The sequence below is a fragment of the Bos taurus genome, chromosome 29 (assembly GCF_002263795.3).
Source record: "Bos taurus isolate L1 Dominette 01449 registration number 42190680 breed Hereford chromosome 29, ARS-UCD2.0, whole genome shotgun sequence".
Classification (NCBI taxonomy): Eukaryota; Metazoa; Chordata; class Mammalia; order Artiodactyla; family Bovidae; genus Bos; species Bos taurus.
The window spans coordinates 5700938-5723152 of NC_037356.1; the positions used below are offsets into that span (position 1 = coordinate 5700938).

At 40.7% G+C, this 22215-nt stretch overlaps 1 protein-coding gene across 1 annotated transcript; it reads left to right on the plus strand.

Moving 5' to 3' along the window:
* The first annotated feature begins 12457 nt into the window (after positions 1-12457).
* Positions 12458-22042, plus strand: LOC786377 (tripartite motif-containing protein 64). Its single transcript, XM_059883070.1, has 5 exons — positions 12458-13529; positions 14025-14120; positions 15019-15249; positions 17503-17681; positions 21500-22042. Exons 1-5 carry the CDS (start codon positions 13119-13121, stop codon positions 22032-22034), a joined length of 1452 nt encoding a protein of 483 aa, XP_059739053.1. The 5' UTR covers positions 12458-13118; the 3' UTR covers positions 22035-22042.
* Positions 22043-22215: the final 173 nt, after the last annotated feature.

Sequence of the window (22215 nt, forward strand, 5' to 3'; positions counted from 1 at the left end):
TACAGTCTGGTGAATCAATTCTATACATACATGTATCCACTCTTTTTTATAAAGGATTTTTTCCCATACAGGTCATTACAGAGTATAGAAGAGAATTTCCCGTGCTACACAGTAGATCCTTATTTCTGACAGTTTCATGCATAGTAATGGGTGTATGATCATCCAGATCCCCACTTTATACCTCCCATCCTCCACCCTGTTTCTTAGCGCCTGGAAACCTAAGTTTGTTTTCTCCAGCTGTGTCTTTCTTTTGTAAATAACCTCATTGGTACCATTATTTTAGATTCCACATATGGTCACTATCACAAGATATTTATCTTTCTTTTTCTGACTCAGTCACTTCTCTCCTGAGTTCACCCTGGACAGAGAACCACCCTTGGGGCCTCCCACAGGAGGAGGTGGCAGGTGGGCAAGTGCAATGCCAGGGAAACTGCAGGGTTCAGGAGCAGCGGAGCTCCTGAGAGCCTCCATGAGGCCGCAGCCCCAGAATCCACATGAACCAACCCCCTCCAGCTCAGTGGTCCAGAACCCCTGTTTCCAACACTGACTCTCGCCAAGACCCGCACATGGTGCCCGCGGATCTGAGTTCTTTTCTGACACTCGGGCCACGTCTGTCGGGAAACAGTATCCTCAGGACGGCCGGAGTCTGGGGCCCTGTCAGGCACTTGCAGACAAAAACATATTGGGGTTCCCTGGAGCAGCCCATTTAAGATCCAGGAATAAGGCCATTCTCGCATGGCCATGCACGTCCTCCTGACTCCCTACTGGGCCTTTGGGTTCCTGGGCAGACAGAAACCAAAATCCTTCCCAGAAACGCGGGGTCTGAGCCCTGTGGCCATGCGGACTTGGCGTCCCTCCCGAAGCCCCTGGAACAGGGGTCTGAGCGCCTCCAGCCCCATGTGCCCCCCTCGGGCGGGTCCCTCAGTGGCGGGGCTGGAGCCCACTGACCACCAGGATGGCCCGGGCTCAGACCCTGGCAGACCAGGCTCTCCTGAAAGACTCGCTGCTCTCGGGGAAGGCACATCTCTGTAGAAGGAGGTGGCTCCATCAGCGATGATGCCAGAAAAAGGACTCCAAACGCCCATCTCCAGGGGGAAACCTTGACCCTGAGTTGGGGTTGGGGCTGCTTGTCTCCAGCCCTGCAGGTCAGAGAGGCCTGAGGATCTCTTTCTGCTCTCCCTCCCACTGCAGTAGCCTTGGAATTCTGGCCTGTAGGAGTTCAAACTATGTAGCTGAAGCCTTTATATACTGTTTTGGATTCAATATTTTTCTGGAGCAACACTTACATTTTTTGTTATATGTTTATTTTTCAAATAAAAATCAGTAATGGTAATTTCAAACATCACACTTGTATCATCCTCTGAAAGGCTCACATTGTGAATGGTAATTTTCTTTTTTTTTTTTAATTTTATTTTATTTTTAAAATTTACATAATTGTATTAGTTTTGCCAAATATCAAAATGAATCCACCACAGGTATACATGTGTTCCCCATCCTGAACCCTCCTCCCTCCTCCCTCCCCATACTATCCCTCTGGGTCATCCCAGTGCACTAGCCCCAAGCATCCATTATCGTGCATCGAACCTGGACTGGCAACTCGTTTCTTACATGATATTTTACATGTTTCAATGTCATTCTCCCAAATCTTCCCACCCTCTCCCTTTCCCACAGAGTCCATAAGACTGTTCTATACATCAGTGTCTCTTTTGCTGTCTCGTACACCGGGTTATTGTTACCATCTTTCTAAATTCCATATATATGCGTTAGTATACTGCATTGGTGTTTTTCCTTCTGGCTTACTTCACTCTGTATAATAGGCTCCAGTTTCATCCACCTCATTAGAACTGATTCAAATGTATTCATTTTAATGGCTGAGTAATACTCCATTGTGTATATGTACCACTGCTTTCTTATCCATTCATCTGCTGATGGACATCTAGGTTGCTTCCATGTCCTGGCTATTATAAACAGTGCTGCGATGAACATTGGGGTACATGTGTCTCTTTCCCTTCTGGTTTCCTCAGTGTGTATGCCTAGCAGTGGGATTGCTGGATCATAAGGCAGTTCTATTTCCAGTTTTTTAAGGAATCTCCACACTGTTCTCCATAGTGGCTGTACTAGTTTGCATTCCCACCAACAGTGTAAGAGGGTTCCCTTTTCTCCACACCCTCTCCAGCATTTATTATTTGTAGACTTTTGGATCGCAGCCATTCTGACTGGTGTGAAATGGTACCTCATAGTGGTTTTGATTTGCATTTCTCTGATAATGAGTGGTGTTGAGCATCTTTTCATGTGTTTGTTAGCCATCTGTATGTCTTCTTTGGAGAAATGTCTATTTAGTTCTTTGGCCCATTTTTTGATTGGGTCATTTATTTTTCTGGAGTTGAGCTGTAGGAGTTGCTTGTATATTTTTCAGATTAGTTGTTTGTCAGTTGCTTCATTTGCTATTATTTTCTCCCATTCTGAAGGCTGTCTTTTCACCTTGCTAATACTTTCCTTTGATGTGCAGAAGCTTTTAAGGTTAATTAGGTCCCATTTGTTTATTTTTGCTTTTATTTCCAATATCCTGGGAGGTAGGTCATAGAGGATCCTGCTGTGATGTATGTCAGAGAGTGTTTTGCCTATGTTCTCCTCTAGGAGTTTTATAGTTTCTGGTCTTATGTTGAGATCTTTAATCCATTTTGAGTTTATTTTTGTGTATGGTGTTAGAAAGTGGTCTAGTTTCATTCTTTTACAAGTTGTTGACCAAATTTCCCAGCACCACTTGTTAAAGAGATTGTCTTTAATCCATTGTATATTCTTGCCTCCTTTGTCAAAGATAAGGTGTCCATATGTGCGTGGATTTATCTCTGGGCTTTCTATTTTATTCCATTGATCTATATTTCTGTCTTTGTGCCAGTACCATACTGTCTTGATAACTGTGGCTTTGTAGTAGAGCCTGAAGTCAGGTAGGTTGATTCCTCCAGTTCCATTCTTCTTTCTCAAGATCGCTTTGGCTATTCGAGGTTTTTTGTATTTCCATACAAATTGTGAAATTATTTGTTCTAGCTCTGTGAAGAATACTGTTGGTAGCTTGATAGGGATTGCATTGAATCTATAAATTGCTTTGGGTAGTATACTCATTTTCACTATATTGATTCTTCTGATCCATGAACATGGTCTATTTCTCCATCTATTAGTGTCCTCTTTGATTTCTTTCACCAGTGTTTTATAGTTTTCTATATATAGGTCTTTAGTTTCTTTAGGTAGATATATTCCTAAGTATTTTATTCTTTCTGTTGCAATGGTGAATGGAATTGTTTCCTTAATTTCTCTTTCTGTTTTCTCATTATTAGTGTACAGGAATGCAAGGGATTTCTGTGTGTTGATTTTATATCCTGCAACTTAACTCTATTCGTTGATTAGTTCTAGTAATTTTCTGGTGGAGTCTTTAGGGTTTTCTAGGTAGAGGATCATGTCATCTGCAAATAGTGAGAGTTTTACTTCTTCTTTTCCAATTTGGATTCCTTTTATTTCTTTTTCTGCTCTGATTGCTGTGGCCAAAACTTCCAAAACTATGTTGAATAGTAATGGTGAAAGTGGGCACCCTTGTCTTGTTCCTGACTTTAGAGGAAATGCTTTCAATTTTTCACCATGGAGGATAATGTTTGCTGTGGGTTTGTCATATATAGCTTTTATTATGTTGAGGTATGTTCCTTCTATTCTTGCTTTCTGGAGAGTTTTTATCATAAATGGATGTTGAATTTTGTCAAAGGCTTTCTCTGCATCTATTGAGATAATCATATGGTTTTTATTTTTCAATTTATTAATGTGGTGTATTACATTGATTGATTTGTGGATATTGAAGAATCCTTGCATTCCTGGGATAAAGCCCACTTGGTCATGGTGTATGATCTTTTTAATGTGTTGTTGGATTCTGATTGCTAGAATTTTGTTAAGGATTTTTGCATCTATGTTCATCAGTGATATTGGCCTGTAGTTTTCTTTTTTTGTAGGATCTTTGTCAGGTTTTGGTATTAGGGTGATGGTGGCCTCATAGAATGAGTTTGGAAGTTTACCTTCCTCTGCAATTTTTTGGAAGAGTTTGAGCAGAATAGGTGTTAGCTCTTCTCTAAATTTTTGGTAGAATTCAGCTGTGAAGCCGTCTAGACCAGGGCTTTTGTTTGCTGGAAGATTTTTGATTACAGTTTCAATTTCCGTGCTTGTGATGGGTCTGTTAAGATTTTCTATTGCTTCCTGGTCGAGTTTTGGAAAGTTGGACTTTTCTAAGAATTTGTCCATTTCTTCCACGTTGTCCATTTTATTGGCATATAATTGTTGATAGTAGTCTCTTATGATCCTTTGTATTTCTGTGTTGTCTGTTGTGATCGCTCCATTTTCGTTTCTAATTTTATTGATTTGATTTTTCTCCCTTTGTTTCTTGATGAGTCTGGCTAATGGTTTGTCAATTTTATTTATCCTTTCAAAGAACCAGCTTTTGGCTTTGTTGATTTTTGCTATGGTCTCTTTTGTTTCTTTTGCATTTATTTCTGCTCTAATTTTTAAGATTTCTTTCCTTCTACTAACCCTGGGGTTCTTCATTTCTTCCTTTTCTAGTTGCTTTAGGTGTAGAGTTAGGTTATTTATTTGACTTTTTTCTTGTTTCTTGAGGTGTGCCTGTATTGCTATGAACTTTCCCCTTAGGACTGCTTTTAAAGTGTCCCACAGGGTTTGGGTTGTTGTGTTTTCATTTTCATTCGTTTCTATGCAAATTTTGATTTCTTTTTTGATTTCTTCTGTGATTTGTTGGTTATTCAGCAGTGTGTTGTTCAGTCTCCATATGTTGGAATTTTTAATAGTTTTTCTCCTGTAATTGAGATCTAATCTTACTGCATTGTGGTCAGAAAAGATGCTTGGAATGATTTCTATTTTTTTGAATTTACCAAGGCTAGCTTTATGGCCCAGGATGTGATCTATCCTGGAGAAGGTTCCATGTGCGCCTGAGAAAAAGGTGAAATTCATTGTTTTGGGATGAAATGTCCTATAGATATCAATTAGGTCTAACTGGTCTATTGTATCATTTAACGTTTGTGTTTCCTTATTAATTTTCTGTTTAGTTGATCTATCCATAGGTGTGAGTGGGGTATTAAAGTCTCCCACTATTATTGTGTTATTGTTAATTTCTCCTTTCATACTTGTTAGCATTTGTCTTACATACTGCGGTGCTCCCGTGTTGGGTGCATATATATTTATAATTGTTGTATCTTCTTCTTGGATTGATCCTTTGATCATTATGTAGTGACCTTCTTTGTCTCTTTTCACAGCCTTTGTTTTAAAGTCTATTTTATCTGATATGAGTATTGCTACTCCTGCTTTCTTTTGGTCCCTATTTGCATGGAAAATCTTTTTCCAGCCCTTCACTTTCAGTCTGTATGTGTAACCTGTTTTGAGGTGGGTCTCTTGTAGACAACATATGTAGGGGTCTTGTTTTTGTATCCATTCAGCCAGTCTTTGTCTTTTGGTTGAGGCATTCAACCCATTTACGTTTATGGTAATTACTGATAAGTATGATCCCGTTGCCATTTACTTTATTGTTTTGGGTTCGAGTTTATACACCGTTTTTGTGTTTCCTGTCTAGAGAATATCCTTTAGTATTTGTTGGAGAGCTGGTTTGGTGGTGCAGAATTCTCTCAGCTTTTGCTTGTCTGAAAAGCTTTTGATTTCTCCTTCATACTTGAATGAGATCCTTGCTGGGTACAATAATCTGGGCTGTAGGTTATTTTCTTTCATCATTTTCAGTATGTCTTGCCATTCCCTCCTGGCTTGAAGAGTTTCTATTGAAAGATCAGCTGTTATCCTGATGGGAATTCCCTTGTGTGTTGTTTGTTGTTTTTCCCTTGCTGCTTTTAATATTTGTTCTTTGTGTTTGATCTTTGTTAATTTGATTAATATGTGTCTTGGGGTGTTTTGCCTTGGGTTTATCCTGTTTGGGACTCTCTGGGTTTCTTGGACTTGGGTGATTATTTCCTTCCCCATTTTAGGGAAGTTTTCAACTATTATCTCCTCAAGTATTTTCTCATGGTCTTTCTTTTTGTCTTCTTCTTCTGGAACCCCTATGATTCGAATGTTGTAGCGTTTAATATTGTCCTGGAGGTCTCTGAGATTGTCCTCATTTCTTTTAATTCGTTTTTCTTTTATCCTCTCTGATTCATTTATTTCTACCATTCTATCTTCTAATTCACTAATCTTATCTTCTGCCTCTGTTATTCTACTATTTGTTGCCTCCAGAGTGTTTTTAATTTCATTTATTGCATTATTCATTATATATTGACTCTTTTTTATTTCTTCTAGGTCCTTGTTAAACCTTTCTTACATCTTCTCAATCCTTGTCTCCAGGCTATTTATCTGTGATTCCATTTTAATTTCAAGATTTTGGATCAATTTCACTATCATTATTCGGAATTCTTTATCAGGTAGATTCCCTATCTCTTCCTCTTTTGTTTGGTTTGTTGGGCATTTATCCTGTTCCTTTATCTGCTGGGTGTTCCTCTGTCTCTTCATCTTGTTTAAATTGCTGAGTTTGGGGTGTCCTTTCTGTATTCTGGCAGTTTGTGGAGTTCTCTTTATTGTGGCGTTTCCTTGCTGTGTGTGGGTTTGTACAGGTGGCTTGTCAAGGTTTCCTGTTTAGGGAAGCTTGTGTCGGTGTTCTGGTGGGTGGAGCTGTATTTCTTCTCTCTGGAATGCAATGAAGTGTCCAGTAATGAGTTATGAGATGTCTATAGTTTCGGGGTGACTTTGGGCAGCCTGTATCTTGAACCTCAGGGCTGTGTTCCTTTGTTGCTGGAGAATTTGCTTGGTATGTCTTGCCCTGGAACTTATTGGCCCTTGTGTGGTGCTTGGTTTCAGTGTCGGTATGGAGGCATTTGATGAGCTCCTGTCAATTAATGTTCCTTGGAGTCAGGAGTTCTCTGGAGTCAGGGTTTGGACTTAAGTCTCCTGCTTCTGGTTATCGGTCTTATTTTTACAGTAGTTTCAAAACTTCTCCTTCTATACAGCACCATTGATAAAACATCTACATTAAAGATGAAAAGTTTCTCTACTGTGAGGGTCACTCAGAGAGCTTCACAGGGTTACATGGAGAAGAGAAGAGGAAGGAGGGAGTTAGAGGTGACCCAAATGAGATGAGGTGGAATCAATAGTGGAGAGAGGGGGCTAGCCAGTAGTCACTTCCTTATGTGCACTCCACAACTGGACCGCTCAGAGATGTTCACGGAGTTATACAGAGAAGAGAAGAAGGAGGAAGGTGACAGAGGTGGCCAGAGGATAAAAGGGGGGAATGAAAAGGAGGGAGACAGATCCAGCCAGTAATCAGTTCCCTAAGTGTTCTCCACCGTCTGGAACACACAGAAATTCACAAAGTTGGGTAAAGTAGAGAGGGGTTAGGGAGGAGACACAGGCGACCTGGTGGAGAAAAAGGAGAGTCCAAAGGGAGAGAGAGCAGTCAAGCCAGTAATCTCGCTCCCTAGTGAAAAATGGGTCCTGAAGATTGGGTTCTTAAAGGTACAAAATTGGTAACAAATACATAAAAGCAAAAATTAAAAATCTAGAGTGGAGTTTGGAATTTCAAAAATACAATGTTAAAAAAAAAAGAAGAAAAATAAAGAGAGAAAACAAACAAATAAAAACAAACAATGTCGCAAAAATTATAAAGAAAATACCAGGTACAAAATTGATATCAAATACCAAAAAGCATAAATTAAAAATCTAGAGTAGAGTTTGGAATTTCAGATATACAATGTTATATAAAAGAAGAAGAGAAAGAAGCAGAGAAGAAGAAAAAAAAAAAAGTCACAGAAATTATAAAAAAAAAAAAACTATAGGTACAAAATTGATAACATATACCAAAAAGCTAAAATTAAAAATCTAAAGTAGAGTTTGGAATTTCAAAAATACAATGTTAAAGAAAAGAAGAAGGAAAAAAAAAAACAAGGTCAAAAAATTATAAAATACATGTATATGAAGTTTGCTGAAGAAGAAAAAAATAGGGTCTTTTTTTTTTTTTTGCAAAGTAATAGGTTATAAAAGTGAAAATTAAAGGAACAATAGAGGACTTAAAATTTAAAAAAAAATTAAAAAAAAAGAAAGAATGATCGTAAAATAATAAAAATATATCTAGGATTTTCTTGGTTTTGTTGTGGGTATTGTGGGTTCAGTTCATTTTTGGCTAGTTCCTTGGTCTGACTTATATTTCTCAAGATCTATAGGCCCCTTCCTATGTAGTCCGTAGTAACCACAGGGTTTTGATCTATTGCCTGTAGCTTCCAAGGCGTTTCCCTCTGTTATATCTTCTTCTGTTTGCTGGTCTCTCAGTGTCTGGTTTCCGCCCTGACACAAAGGGGACGGTGGAGGACACTTTTTTTTTTTTTTTTAGGCTTACTTGTTCAGTCGCGCTGTGGGGAGGGAGGGATGGATGCTGCAAACAAATAACACTGGCGTGTGCTCGCAGTGCTTCAGCCACACTGGATCTGCCCCGCGCACGGCGCGTGTAGCCTCCCTGCCCACGCTGCTCGGGCTCTAGGTTGTTCTGCCGGGAACAATCTGAGGCTGGCCCTGGGTTGCATGTACCTCCCAGGTCCCAGCCGCTCAGGTTCAGGCACTCGGGTAGTCCTCAGAGGCGCAGACTCAGTTGGGCCTGCGTTTTGTGCTCTTCCCAGGTCCGAGCAGCTCAGGTGATGAGGTGTTTGGCGAGCGCCAATGCTGCGACTTATCGCCTCCCCGCCACTCGGTTATCTGGGTGTAAAACCGGCGCACCTTCTCAGGCACATGTTGACCGTCCAGACCCCCAATAAGTTTTTGTTAGCAAAGAAGCCTGCTTACAGTTTTATAGATAATGTCTCTCTGGGGCTGTGATTGCCCCCTTCCGGCTCTGGCTGCCTGTCACCGGAGGGGGAAGGTCTGCAGCCAGCTATCTCTGTTTAGTCCTTTGTTCCATGTGCGGGCCTGGTGGTGTCTTAGGTTAGGGCTGGCTTTTCGCGTGGTAGATATCCCACAGTCTGGTTTGCTAGCCCAAATTATTTCGCTCAGATAGCGCTCAGGGTATTCAGGCCAGATTCTTACTCTCAGAGATGCAGCCCGTGCCGCGCCTCCCTGCCCAGCCCCCGCTTGCTAATGGCGGATGCAGGCGTCTGCGCTGCTTCTCCGCTGGGGGAGTTACCGTAGGGCTAGCAATCTGCAAGTTTTAATTGTTTATTTATTTTTTCTCCCTGTTATGTTGCCCTCTGTGCTTCCAAAGCTCGGCACAGATTCGGCAGTGAGAAGGTTTCCTGGTGTTTGGAAACTTCTCTCTTTTTAAGACTCCCTTCCTGGGACGGAACTCCGTCCCTCCCTCTTTTGTCTCTTTTTTTTGTCTTTAATATTTTTTCCTACCTCCTTTCGAAGAGTTGGGTTGCTTTTCTGGGTGCCTGATGTCCTCTGCCGGCATTCAGAAGTTGTTTTGTGGAATTTACTCGACATTTAAATGCTCTTTTGATGAATTTATGGGGGAGAAAGTGTTCTCCCCGTCCTACTCCTCCGCCATCTTGGCTCCTCCTCCATGAATGGTAATTTTCAGACTGAGAATGTTATCCAAGGGAGAAAGAGAAAAACCAGATCAGTTAATGGCATTTCCATATCCCCAGAGAGAAAGTCTCTGTATTCAATGAGTTAGTTCAGTTTCCCTTCTCAGAGGAAAGACAGAGCACAAAACCCAGAGAGTTCAGACTGACTTTTCTAGGAAGAACAAAAGTTATTAGTATCACTACCGCATATAGAAACACCTCCAATCACATAGAGTAAAACAAAAGCAAGAGAGGTATATTATAAACTGTGAAGTCTGATTTAATGTCAACCTCTTGATACTTTGGGGCTTCCCAGGAGGCTCAGTGGCAAAAAAAAAAAAAAAAAAATCTGCCTGCTAATGCAGCTGACACAGGAGATACGGTTTGAAATCTGGGTCAGGAAGATCCCCTGGAAAAGGAAATGGCAACCTCCTCCAATATTCTTCCTGGGAAATCCCATGGACAGAGGAGTCTGGCAGGCTATATAGTCCATGGAGTCACAGAGTCAGACACAACTGAACACGCACAAGCTCCGTTATCTTGATACTTTATTTCAGGACTCACCCAAAACATTATTTTTATCTTTTAGTAGAAAGTTTTTCTTATGTCCCTTTTCTTAAATGCATGGAGCATGTAGATGGCACTTTGCTATCACATGCATATTTACTGGGGGATTTTCTCTACCTATTACATTTTCAAGGGTCCAAAAATTTGATAGCACTTTATCAATGAATACAGGAAACTTCAAAAAGGATGTTCCAGATAACCATGTTCACATATTTCTTGCCTTTCAGTTACTTGATATGGATCTAATATTTAGATTCCGTATATGATCCTTACAATTATTTGACCTAAGACAATTTTAATCTTTTTTGTCAATTCTTCCTGATTTTACAAATAATAAATATTCTTTGTGCAATGAATAGTATATTTAATTATAATAAAGAGAAAATTAAAAACCAGCAATGGCGCCTTTGGGAATATAAAATCTTATCATATTATGTTTTCAAAATATAAATTATATCCAATTTAACCTTTCCTCTTTTTTTCAGATATTATTTCAATTTTCAACTCATTGAACTTCATTCCCTTCCCCTATTCCATATCAGGTAAGGCAAAGTTTGCTGCGTTTTAGAGAACAAGCAGGCTTGCTGTGATGGAAGAAACTGAGTCACTGCGACTCCTAGAGGGAAAATCACATCCCTCTTCTCACTTGTGGGCTTCCCAGGTGGTGCTAATGGTAAAGAACCTGCCGATGCAGGACACATAAGAGCTGAGGGTTCGATCCCTTGGTTGGGAAGAACCCCTGGAGGAGTGCATGGCAATCCACTCCAGTATTCTTGCCTAGATTATCCCACAGACAGAGGAGTCTGGTGGGCTACCGTCCCTGGGTTTTGCAGAATCTGACTCAACTGAAGAAACTTAGCACTCACACACTCTCACTCATTACTGGTGAGATTACTGGTTGCTGGAATCAGGACTACCATATAGTTGTGAAATGAAGATATGAAATTCAGTCCTGGAGAGTTCAGTTACTTCCAAACAACAACTTCTGGCTATCTTGGCCAGAGCACTATGTGTATTTAGGGGGAGCTTGAGTACACGGGTTGAAAAATAGAATGTGAGGGATTCCTCATTCTGAAAAATATCTCCAAATGAATGCAGGCAAATTCAGAAAGGCAAGTAAATCTAGTGGGTGATAGGTCTAGATGGGTAGGTGCTATTAAAACTATAATTAGTTCATTAAATGGAGGTGTGAAATTTATACTTGGATAGTTTATTCCAAAACAAAAACTCCATACGTTACAAAGGTGAATTCATGATGAGACTTTTATCAGAGGTTGGATTGTGGCAATTGCATCAAGTAGGTTTCAAACATTTGAATTCAATCATTGGCATCCTGATGTGTTTCCAAATCTGCAAAATCTAATCACATGCACCTATACCTTTTCATGGAGTTGGTAACCCTATCACTTGGAAGAAATGGGCGTGGTCATTGGAGAATATAAAACATTCAGCAAGAACCAAGTTCAATCTTCTCTGGAGCCCAGAGCTGTGCTGTGTGGAGTTGGCTGAGCTGTGAAGACTTTTCAAAGTTTCTGCCACCAGCAGTGGAGCATCTAAATCCTGAACTGAATTTGAGACTTACCCACTGAAAAGGAGTGGAAACTTCATTAACTACAACCAAAGGTGAGTTCTGATCAAGGTACAATGAAATTCTGATATGTTCAGTTAAAAATAAAACTTTAATGGCAGTCCTGGACACAAAACCTAGTTGTATTTATTCTGTTAGTACTATCTATGTTTGAGCACTTCCTCAAGCATTGATTCCATGTGGGATTTGCAGACAAATAACTTATTTTTGCCTACACGATATCAAGTAACCTCCTTATCAAATGTGGGTAAAAATAGAAAATTAGTAAATATTGTTGAGATGATGAAAGCAGTTAATCTATAGAAAATGATTTAATTCAATGCTGAGAAATACTAGGCAACACATATTAAGTTCTCCTATTATTGTTTAAATAGTATCATGGTCCTTGATGCTATCAGTCTACAAATGATTATATTCATGCTGACTATTGTTTCCTGATTATTGTGATACCTGAACATTCACCAGTTCAAAATATGACATGCTATGATGATATGAACCGACTCCGGGAAAACTTGCTTTCCTGAGTTAGAAGTGACATTTTTTTTTTCTTCTATTTGTCTTGAAAGGAGCAGTTTTGTTATTTAAGCTGGAAGCAAGCTCTGAACTCTTTAGGACATCAGATTAAAGCCAACATTGATTGTATGAAGTTTAAGTTCTTTGTAAACAAATTTCTTTATCTTTAGAAAAGCACTTCTGTCACTTTGATGATGGAAGGAACTGAGGCCATGAGGAGAAAAAGGAAGGGTGTGCTAGTGTAGCTTCCAGTCAGGGAGTCGTGGAGGTCGAGAGAGAGACAGACTGAGGTTCTGTGTGTACTTCTGTCAGAGTCAGCTAATAAAAGTAACTCTGAAGTCATCCCAACACTTACCCTCCATTCTAATCTTTAAGGACTTCCAGGGAGTTCTGTGGTAAAGAGTCCACCCGCCAATGCAGAAGACGCAGGAAACATGGGTTCAGCCGCTGAGTTGGGAAGAGCCCTTGGAGAAGGGAAAGGCAACCCTTTCCAGGATTCTCGCCTGGGAAATCCCAAGGGCAGAGGAGTCTGGTGGGCTATGGTCCATGGTGTAGCAACGAGTCAGACAGGAGGGAGCACACTCACACTAATCTTTAAGCTTCTCCATGTATTAATAATTTTAGTATGATTGGAATCCTGGTTTATTTGGAACAAAAAAGTTGCTAAGGACTCTTACTGTATTTCATCTTTTGTATAATAGTAAATCCAAGGTGTATGCAGTCACCATTTCTAGGTTTGTTCTGGGGAGGTAAGCAAATAGGGAAATTAGAGTTCAAGACAGGACTTTGTCCAAAGGATTTATTTTTCCCGATGAGGGCAGAAGAAAGACTTTTTCTCTTACCCTCTCTTATTTCTTTCTTTAATTTTCAGAAACATGGATTCAGACACACTGCAGGTCTTCCAGAGGGAACTCACCTGCTCCATCTGCATGAACTGCTTCCTGGACCCTGTCACCATAGACTGTGGGCACAGCTTCTGCCGTCCCTGTCTGAGCCTTTGCTGGGAAGAAGGCCAGACACCAAGGAGGTGCCCGGAGTGCAGGGGAATATCAGAGAGGCCCGATTTCAAAACCAACATTGCCCTCAAGAGGCTGGCTTCCCTTGCCAGACAGGCCAGAGCTGACCACGACCACAGCTCTGAGGAGCAGATCTGTGTGACACACCAGGAAGCCAAAGGCCTCTTCTGTGAGGCTGACCAGACCCTGCTCTGTGGGCCCTGCTCTGAACGCCCCGAGCACGCAGCTCACAGCCACAGTCCAATACACAGGGCTGCTGAGGAATCCCGGGTAGGTGATGCCTCTCGAGCAGTTTGGGATCCAGAGGCTCCTAAGTCAGAGAGGAAGATGAGGATGCTATGATGGTGCTGGGGATGGAGATAGTGGAGGTGGGATTTCTGAATGTGGATCCTCACATATAATGTGTCCTCTCAGTGTTGTTGCCCAATTGTCCACACGTGTGGAAATGCAGCATCCCGGGGCGAGTGGCACCAGGGACACAGGCTTCTGATGGGAGCTTGAGGCTTTCTTACTCAGGCTATTAGAGTCTGAGTCCAAGTATCATGGGACATGGATTCTATTATCTGTAAAGTCCCCCCAGTTCTCTAGTATACAGTTCTATTCCTTGATATTCAAATATTGGCATCAAATTAATGTGGAAAATTCTGACAACAGCCTCCTAAGTCAAGTTTTCTGTGTAACTAATAAATGCCTTTCCTCATGAATAAGGGGATTAAATTTACAGTGTCATCTTCTGTGTCACTAAATCCTGTGGGTATTTTGCAGGAGAAACTCCTGAAGAGAATGAGCTCTTTATGGAAAATGAGAGAAGAAATCCAAATCTGTCTGAATCAGGAAGCTAACACAACTCAGTCCTTTGAGGTAAGAATAAAAATGTTCCTATTTATTTGTATAAATATTGATATAATTTTACCTTAGATTTTTTTTTAGGTTCCTGTGAAAGGCTACTGGTCTCTTCCCTGGAGGAGTGGTTTCAAATGACTGATCAGTAATTGGAATGAGAACAGGCTAATATATGCTAGTTCAAAGAATGCTAGTATATTCGAAGATCAAGGCATGAAATGTATTCCAAGGCCACATTTTAAAGATTGGAATAAGCCTTTTCAGACATGGGGTATAAGACGCATTGCACTAACTGTGACTGTGAAGGAGAAGAGAGGAAGAGAGTCATACCTAGAGGAAAACTGATGGCTCAGGGGTAAAGAAGCTGCCTGCAGTGTGGGCGCCACAACAGACCTGGATTACATCCCTGGGTTGGGAAGATGCCCTGGAGGAGGAAATAGCATCCCACCCCAGTATTCCTGCCTGGAGAATCCCATGGACAGAGGAGCCTGGTGAACTATAGTCCACAAGGTCACAAAGAGTTGTGCACGACTGAAGAGGGTCAGCATGCAGGAAAAAAGAAAATACATATATTCAAAATGAGGTTTACTTCATGAAAGAATATTTAGAAGAATCAGAGAAAGGAACAAGAAAAAAACAAGACTCAGGTCGGAGAGGAAATAACTGATGGAGTAAGAACCCGGAAGAATCTTCCTTGGGAGACAGCCTGGGGTGCCTCAGATGACTTGATTTAAACAGGGAAAGAGATTAGGAATTCAGAGAAAGCATGGGCAATAGGGACCTGAAAATATTCAAGACTCTTTGAATGCATGTGGCAGTTTGTCAGGAACTTCCTTGATGACACTAAGGAAATAATATTTGGAGTTTTCTTTTGAATGTGAACATACGTAATGCTTTGGATCCACTATCTCTGCAGGACTATGTGGCCTTAAGGAAGGTGATGATCAAGCTTGAATATCAGAGGATGCTTCTGTTGCTCCGGGAGGAGGAGCAACTGCATCTGGAAGCCCTGGAGCGAGAAGCCAAAGAGATTTGTGAAGAACTCAAGGAGAGTGTGTTCAGAATGTCTCAGTACAGAGAAAGTCTGAAAGAAATGTACAAAGAGCTGACTGAGATGTGCCACAAGCCAGACATGGAGCTGCTCCAGGTGAGAAAGGAGGGTCCATCCTCAGAGAGAGAAACACTCTTCTAGACGAGTGCTGTAACACTGAAATATTACCTATTCAGACAGATACAATCACAGACAGACACAATCAGCAAGATTCTGTGACCATAGGAAAGTTAATTTTCTTGGAGTAAATCTCAGGATCAGATCAGATCAGATCAGTCGCTCAGTCATGTCCGATTCTTTTCGACCCCATGAATCACAGCACGCCAAGCCTCCCTGTCCATCACCACCTCCCAGAGTTCACTGAGACTCGATGAGTCCATCGAGTCAGTGATGCCATCTCATCCTCTGTTGTCCCCTTCTCCTCCTGTCCCCAATCCTTCCCAGCATCAGAATCTTTTCCAATAAGTCAACTCTTCAGATGAGGTGGCCAAAGTACTGGAGTTTCAACTTTAGCATCATTCCTTCCAAAGAAATCCCAGGGCCGATCTCGTTCAGAATGGACTCGTTGGATCTCCTTGCACTCTCTGTTATCCACTCTTCCTGAAGACACTGAGGTTCTTACTGTCATACAGACAAGATATTTAGAACTGGTATCAATTTTAATGCAACCAATGGTTCTTTTTATGCAATTGTCTGCTTTACCTTAATTGTTACCATAAATGGTGAGATCGCTTCCTGAAGACAGCAGTGGGCAGTGAGTGACACTGGAAACCTAGATGTTGCTGCAGCATTGTGCAGACCCTTCCTGCCCCCTTTCCTTCCTTAATGAGACCTGAGGAAGCCCATCATGTCTTAGGTTAGGGTCTGTTATGAAGATTGCTTCTGAGTGTTACTTAGATTTAGAAAACCATGTCTTATTATGAAACAAGAATAGGAAAAGGAGATGGAAACAGAACTCTAATGATTAACATGATTTTTTTTTTCCTTTGCAGGGCTTGGAAAATGTGCTGAAAATGTGAGTATACACTAATGATTTTTGATTTCTGAAACATTTTTGTCTTTTTGATGACGTGGACCCACAGTTCTTGCTTGGGACCTGGGGATTGATTTCAGGTCCTCCCCCATATCTAAATCCCAGGACAGGATCTTTTATACATAATACCATGTTATTCACAGATAACTAATCCACATGCTCCTGTACACTTTGTCATCTCTAGACAACTTTACAACATATACAGTATAAAGTAAATGCTACATAAGTCATTCCCTGGTATGTGGCATTTTCAATTTTTACATTTTTGGAAGTTTCTGGAATGTTTTGTGAATTTTTTCCACTCAGAACAAAAGCAAAGGGGAAGGAAGTTTACACTGGGAATTTGGGATTGACTGGTATGCACTGTATATGAAATATAGTTAGAATAGTAGCTCTGATCCTATTATAAAATAAAGGAATAAATAAGCAAATACATAGCCCAGAATGTACAGATTGAATGCATGTGTGAATCCACAAGTACAGAACCCTAGCATATGGATTACCAACATTGTCTTTTTGGCCATTTTCTATTTTATTTCAAAAGAATTTCAAGGGTTTCTGACCCTTGATCTCAGTAGTTTCCTTGTCATTTGACTGAAATCAAATATATCTGAAAACCTGCTGACATTCTGGGCTTTGTTCCACCTACTCAACCCATTCTCTCCAGCTTGACCATAATAAAACTTAGTGAGGGATTTTTCTAAGACATAACAGAGGAAGCACCTATCCTAGTGAATTGAAGGGTGAAAAAGGCATGAAAGAGGCATATTCCCTACCATGACAAGAGACTGTGATTTTATTAATACTGAGTAGCAGTGACTCAGCCTGTTCCATCACAGCAAGCGCCCTGCATCACACGGAGCACCTTTCTGCTGCCCACTTCTAAGTGAGACGTTCAGGACAAGGACAGCCAGGTTGGACCTGAGTCACTTTGCTGGACTGACAAGAGTAAACATTTCTGGTCAGTGAGCACTTCTGTTTAGACACAGAATGCGTCCTTGATGACTGCTTTGTGAGTGAAGTCTCACAGGCTTAGCCTGAATTTTTTGCTCTCTGTAAAATACCCAGGATCTTTGAATCGATGGAATTGAGGAAGGGAATGAAGTTTAGTGAGTGCAAATTTGGAATATTGTCTGAGAAAAATGGGGAAAATGAAATTTGATGAAATTTCTATTTAGTAAAATATATGGCAACATTTTTATATTCTCAAATGAGTAGAATATATTATATATGCAAATCACCAAAAGTAGGAGAATCCTAAGAACATATGGGATCCTGTGGTAAAGTCTGCTGTTTTGCCATGCTTGTGTGATTAGCCATTGGTCTTGACATGGAATCGATGTCCTTTGTACAGGACTCATCTGGCACAGATACAGAAGCCTCAGCCTGTGAACCCAGAGCTCCCTTCCTGGCCTGTCTCTGGATTTCTACACATGCTGAACAACTTCAGAGGTAAGAGTCAGCCTTTTGGTGATCAGGACTACATTTCATTAGAGCTTCTTGGGAACAACCCTTCTTTCATTTTCATTTTATTTCTTTTTTTTTTCTTTTTTGGTTATGAAGGTGGTGCATAAATCCTTGAAGTTGCTAACATCTTTTCTACCTCTTTCAGTTCAGTTCAGTCTCTCAGTCTTGTCTGACTCTTTGTGATCCCATGGACTGCAGCACGCCAGGCTTCCCCGTCCATCACCAACTCCTGGAGTTTACTCAAACTCATGTCCACTGAACCAGTGATGCCACCCAACCATCTCATCCTCTGTCGTTCCCTTCTCCTCCCACCTTCAGTATTTCCTAGCATCAGGGACTTTTAAAATGAGTGAGTTCATCACATCAGGTGCCAAAGTATTGGAGTTTCAGCCTTAGCATCAGTCCTTCCAGTGAATATTTAGGACCAATTTCCTCTAGGATGGACTGGCTGGATCTCCTTGATTTCAAAGGGACTCTCAACAGTCTTCTCCAACACCATAGTTCAAAAACATCAATACTTCCATGCTCACCTTTCTTTATAGTCCAAGTCTCACATCCATACATGACTACTGGAAAAACCATAGCTTTGACTAGATGGATCTTTGTAAGCAAAGTAATGTCTCTGCTTTTTAATATGCTGTTTAGTTTGGTCATAAATTTTCTTCCAAGGAGCAAGCATCTTTTAATTCCATGGCTGCAGTCACCACTGGCAGTGACTTTGGACCACTCCCCCCCCCAATAGTCTATCACTTTTTTGTTGTTTCCCCATCTATTTCCCATGAAGTGATGGGACCAGATGCCATGATCTTAGTTTTCTGAACATTGATTTTAACCCAACTTTTTCACCCTCTTCCTTCACTTTCATCAAGAGGCTCTTTAGTTCTTCTTCACTTTCTGCCATAAGGGTGGTATCATCTGCATATCTGAGATTATTTATATTTCTCCCAACTGTCATTATTCCAGCTTGGGCTTCATCCAGTCAAGCATTTCTCATGACGTACTCTGAATTTAAGTTAGATAAGCAGGGTGATAATATACAGCCTTGACTTATGCCTTTCTTGATTTGGAAACAGTCTGTTGTTCCATGTCCAGTTCTAACTGTTGCTTCTTGACCTGTATGCAGATTTCTCAGGAGACAGGTGGTCTTGTATTCCCATCTCTTTAGAATTTTCCACAGCTTGATGTGATCCACACATTCAAAGGCTTTGTGTATTCAATGAAGCAGAAATAGATGTTTTTCTGGAACTCTCTCTTTTTTTTCTTATGATCCAGCAGATGTTGGTAATTTGATCTCTGGTTCCTCTGGCTTTTCAAAATGCAGCTTGAACATCTGGAAGTTCAGGGTTCAAGTACTGTTGAAGCCTGGGTTGGAGAATTTTGAGCATTACTTTACTCGCATTTGAGATGAGTGCAGTTGTGCAATAGTTTGAGCATTCTTTGGCATTGCCTTTCTAAGGGATTGGAATGAAAACTGACCTTTTCCAGTCCTGTGGCTACTGCTGAGTTTTCCAAATTTGTTGATATATAGAGTAAAGCACTTTCACAGCATCATCTTTTAGGATCAAATAGCTCAACTGAAGTCCATCACCTCCACTAGCTTTGTTCATAGTGATGCTTCCTAAGGCCCGTTTGACTTTGCATTCCATGATGTCAGGCTCTAGGTGAGTGATCACACCATCGTGGTTATTTGGGTCATGAACATCTTTTTTGTATAGTTCTCTTGTGTATTCTTGCCTCCTCTTCTTATTATCTTCTGCTTCTGTTAGGTCCATACCATTTCTGTCCTTTATTGTGCCCATTTTTGCCTGAAATATTCTGTTGGTATCTCTAATTTTCTTGAAGAGATCTCTAGTCTTTCCCATTCTATTGTTTTCCTCTATTTCTTTGCATTGATTGCTGAGGAAGGTTTTCTTATCTCTCCTTGCTATTCTTTGGAACTCTACATTCAAATGGGCATATTTTTCCTTTTCTCCTTTTCCTTTATGTACTCATCTTTTCACCATTATTTATAAAGCCTCCTCAGACAACAATATACCTTTTTGCTTTTCTTTTTCTTGGGGATGGTCTTGATCACTGCCTCCTGTACAGTGTCATGAACCTCTGTCCATAGTTCTTCAGGCATTCTCTATATCAGATCTAATCCCCTGAATCTATTTCTCACTTCCACTGCATAGTCACAAGGGATTTGATTTAGGTCATACCTGAATGGTCTCATGGTTTTCCCTACTTTCTTCAATTTAAGTCTGAATTTGGCAATAAGGATTTCATGGTCTGCACCACACTCACCTCTCGGTCTTGATTTTACTGACTGTGTAAAGCTTCTCCATTATTGGCTGCAAAGAATATAATCAATCTGATTTTGAAATTGACCATCTGGTGATCTATGTATAGAATCTTCTCACATGTTGTTAGAAGAGGGTGTTTGCTATGACCAGTGCGTTCTCTTGGCAAAACTCTGTTAGCCTTTGCCCTGCTTCATTCTGTACTCCAAGGCCAAATTTGCCTGTTACTCCAGGTATTCGTTGATTTCCTATTTTTTTATTCCAGTCCCCTATAATGAAAACGACATCTTTTTTGGGTGTTAGTTCTAGAAGGTCTTGTAGGTCTTCCTAGAACTGTTCAACTTCATTTTCTGCATCATTACTGGTTGAGGCATAGAGTTGGATTACTGTGATATTGAATGGCTTGCCTTGGAAATGAACAGATGATTCTGTGGATTCTGAGACTGCATCCAAATACTGCATTTCAGACTCTTTTGTTGCCTCTATAGTCACATTATAAACACCAAGTCTGATGTTTGCCACCTGTAATTTCCTGAAAATGCAAAACCAGATACACACACACACACACACACACACACACACATATATATATATATGACATAGGATGAGCAAAGGGAGAACAACCAGGTTGTTACTGTGATTATAGAGACAGAATATTTGGTTCTGTGAGTGACCATCAATATGTTGTTTACTCAGTTTATTTCACTCTTGAGCTTAAATCCATCACTGCTGCTTTTAATTTACTGTATGGGCTTTCCTGGTGGCTCAGATGATAAAGAGTCTGCCTGCGATGCAGGAGACCCAGGTTGGAGCCTTGGGTTGGGAAGGTCCCTGGAGAAGGGAATGGAAATCCACTCCAGTATTCCTGCCTGGACAATTCCATGGAAAGATGAGCCTGGTGGGCTACACACAGTCCACATGGTCGCAAAGAGTAAAACAGGACTGAAGGACTAACTCTTTCAGTTTCACTTCATTACAGCTACATTTATTACACATTGTACAAAGAAGATTTATCATTTCTAAAATTAGGAATAAATGACAGAAAAATTGAAATGGGCTTTGGTAGAAGAATTATAATGCTCTCAATCTTACAACAACTTTAAGGCAAAGGATGCATGAACACTGTCAGTTAAAATATCTTTTTTGAAGCTTCCAAATTATTCACAGATGGATTTCTATCAATTCTTTTGACCTTTGAAAATGTAATAGGTACAGATTACACCCCCATAAGTGTCCATGTGATAACAAAGTGCCATCTGCAGTTTCCATAGTATTAAGTACAAAGGACACAAGAAAAGTTTTCTAATATAAGAATCAATGCTTTTAGGTGAATCCTAAAGTAAACTTTGAAGAGATTGACCTAAGTCAGACTTCACCCAGTTCATGATATATGTCTTTTTTTAATTTTCTCTTTGATTTGATGTACTTCTGTATGCCACAGAGATAGTAATAACTTTTATTCTTCAGAGAAGAGTCACTCTAACTCCCTTTGCTGTCTTTGTTTTGATTTCCTTGGAGAAGGAAAATTAAAAAGCTTATTGTCTAGAAAGCCTCTGCCTCTCAGAGACATGGAAATTCAACTGGCTAACACAGTTTTTACTCTTTCTACAGTGGATAATGTTCTGAGTCTGACAACGATCGTTCACCATGCGATCCTCGATGATGGAAGTGCGCTGTTTGAGGATGATCACCCCATCGTGTCCAGACAGCCCCAGGGCAGGTCGTGTGTTGTGTCCTGGGGAGCTTGGGGCTTCACCTCCGGGAGGCATTACTGGGAGCTGGACGTGGCCCAGTCTTCCAGCTGGGTTCTGGGGGTCTGTAAAAGCATCTTCACAAGTGATACCAGTATCAGTATTGGTGCTGAAGAAGCATTTTTTCTGCGTTCTACAAAGGTGAACAGTCAGTATATTCTGTCCACCACCTCCCCACCCTTAGTGCAGTTTGTGAAAAGGCCTCTGGGTAAGATTGGCGTGTTTTTGGATTATGACAATGGAACTGTGAGCTTCTATGATGTTTTCAGAAGTTCCCTCATATATAGTTTCCTTCCTTCTGCCTTCTCCTCCCCTATGATACCTTTCTTTTGCCTTAAATCTCCATGAATTGTCCATTTTTTGGACCATTACTGGGGCTTCTTTTCTGGGGATATTGCTGCCCTTCACTTCATGGGAGGCCGCAGGATACCTGACTGTGTCCATCAGCACATTGTTATTTAATGTAACATAGTGAGTGTATGTTTATAAAATGGCATAAACGTGTTGTATGCATAAATCTGTTCATTAA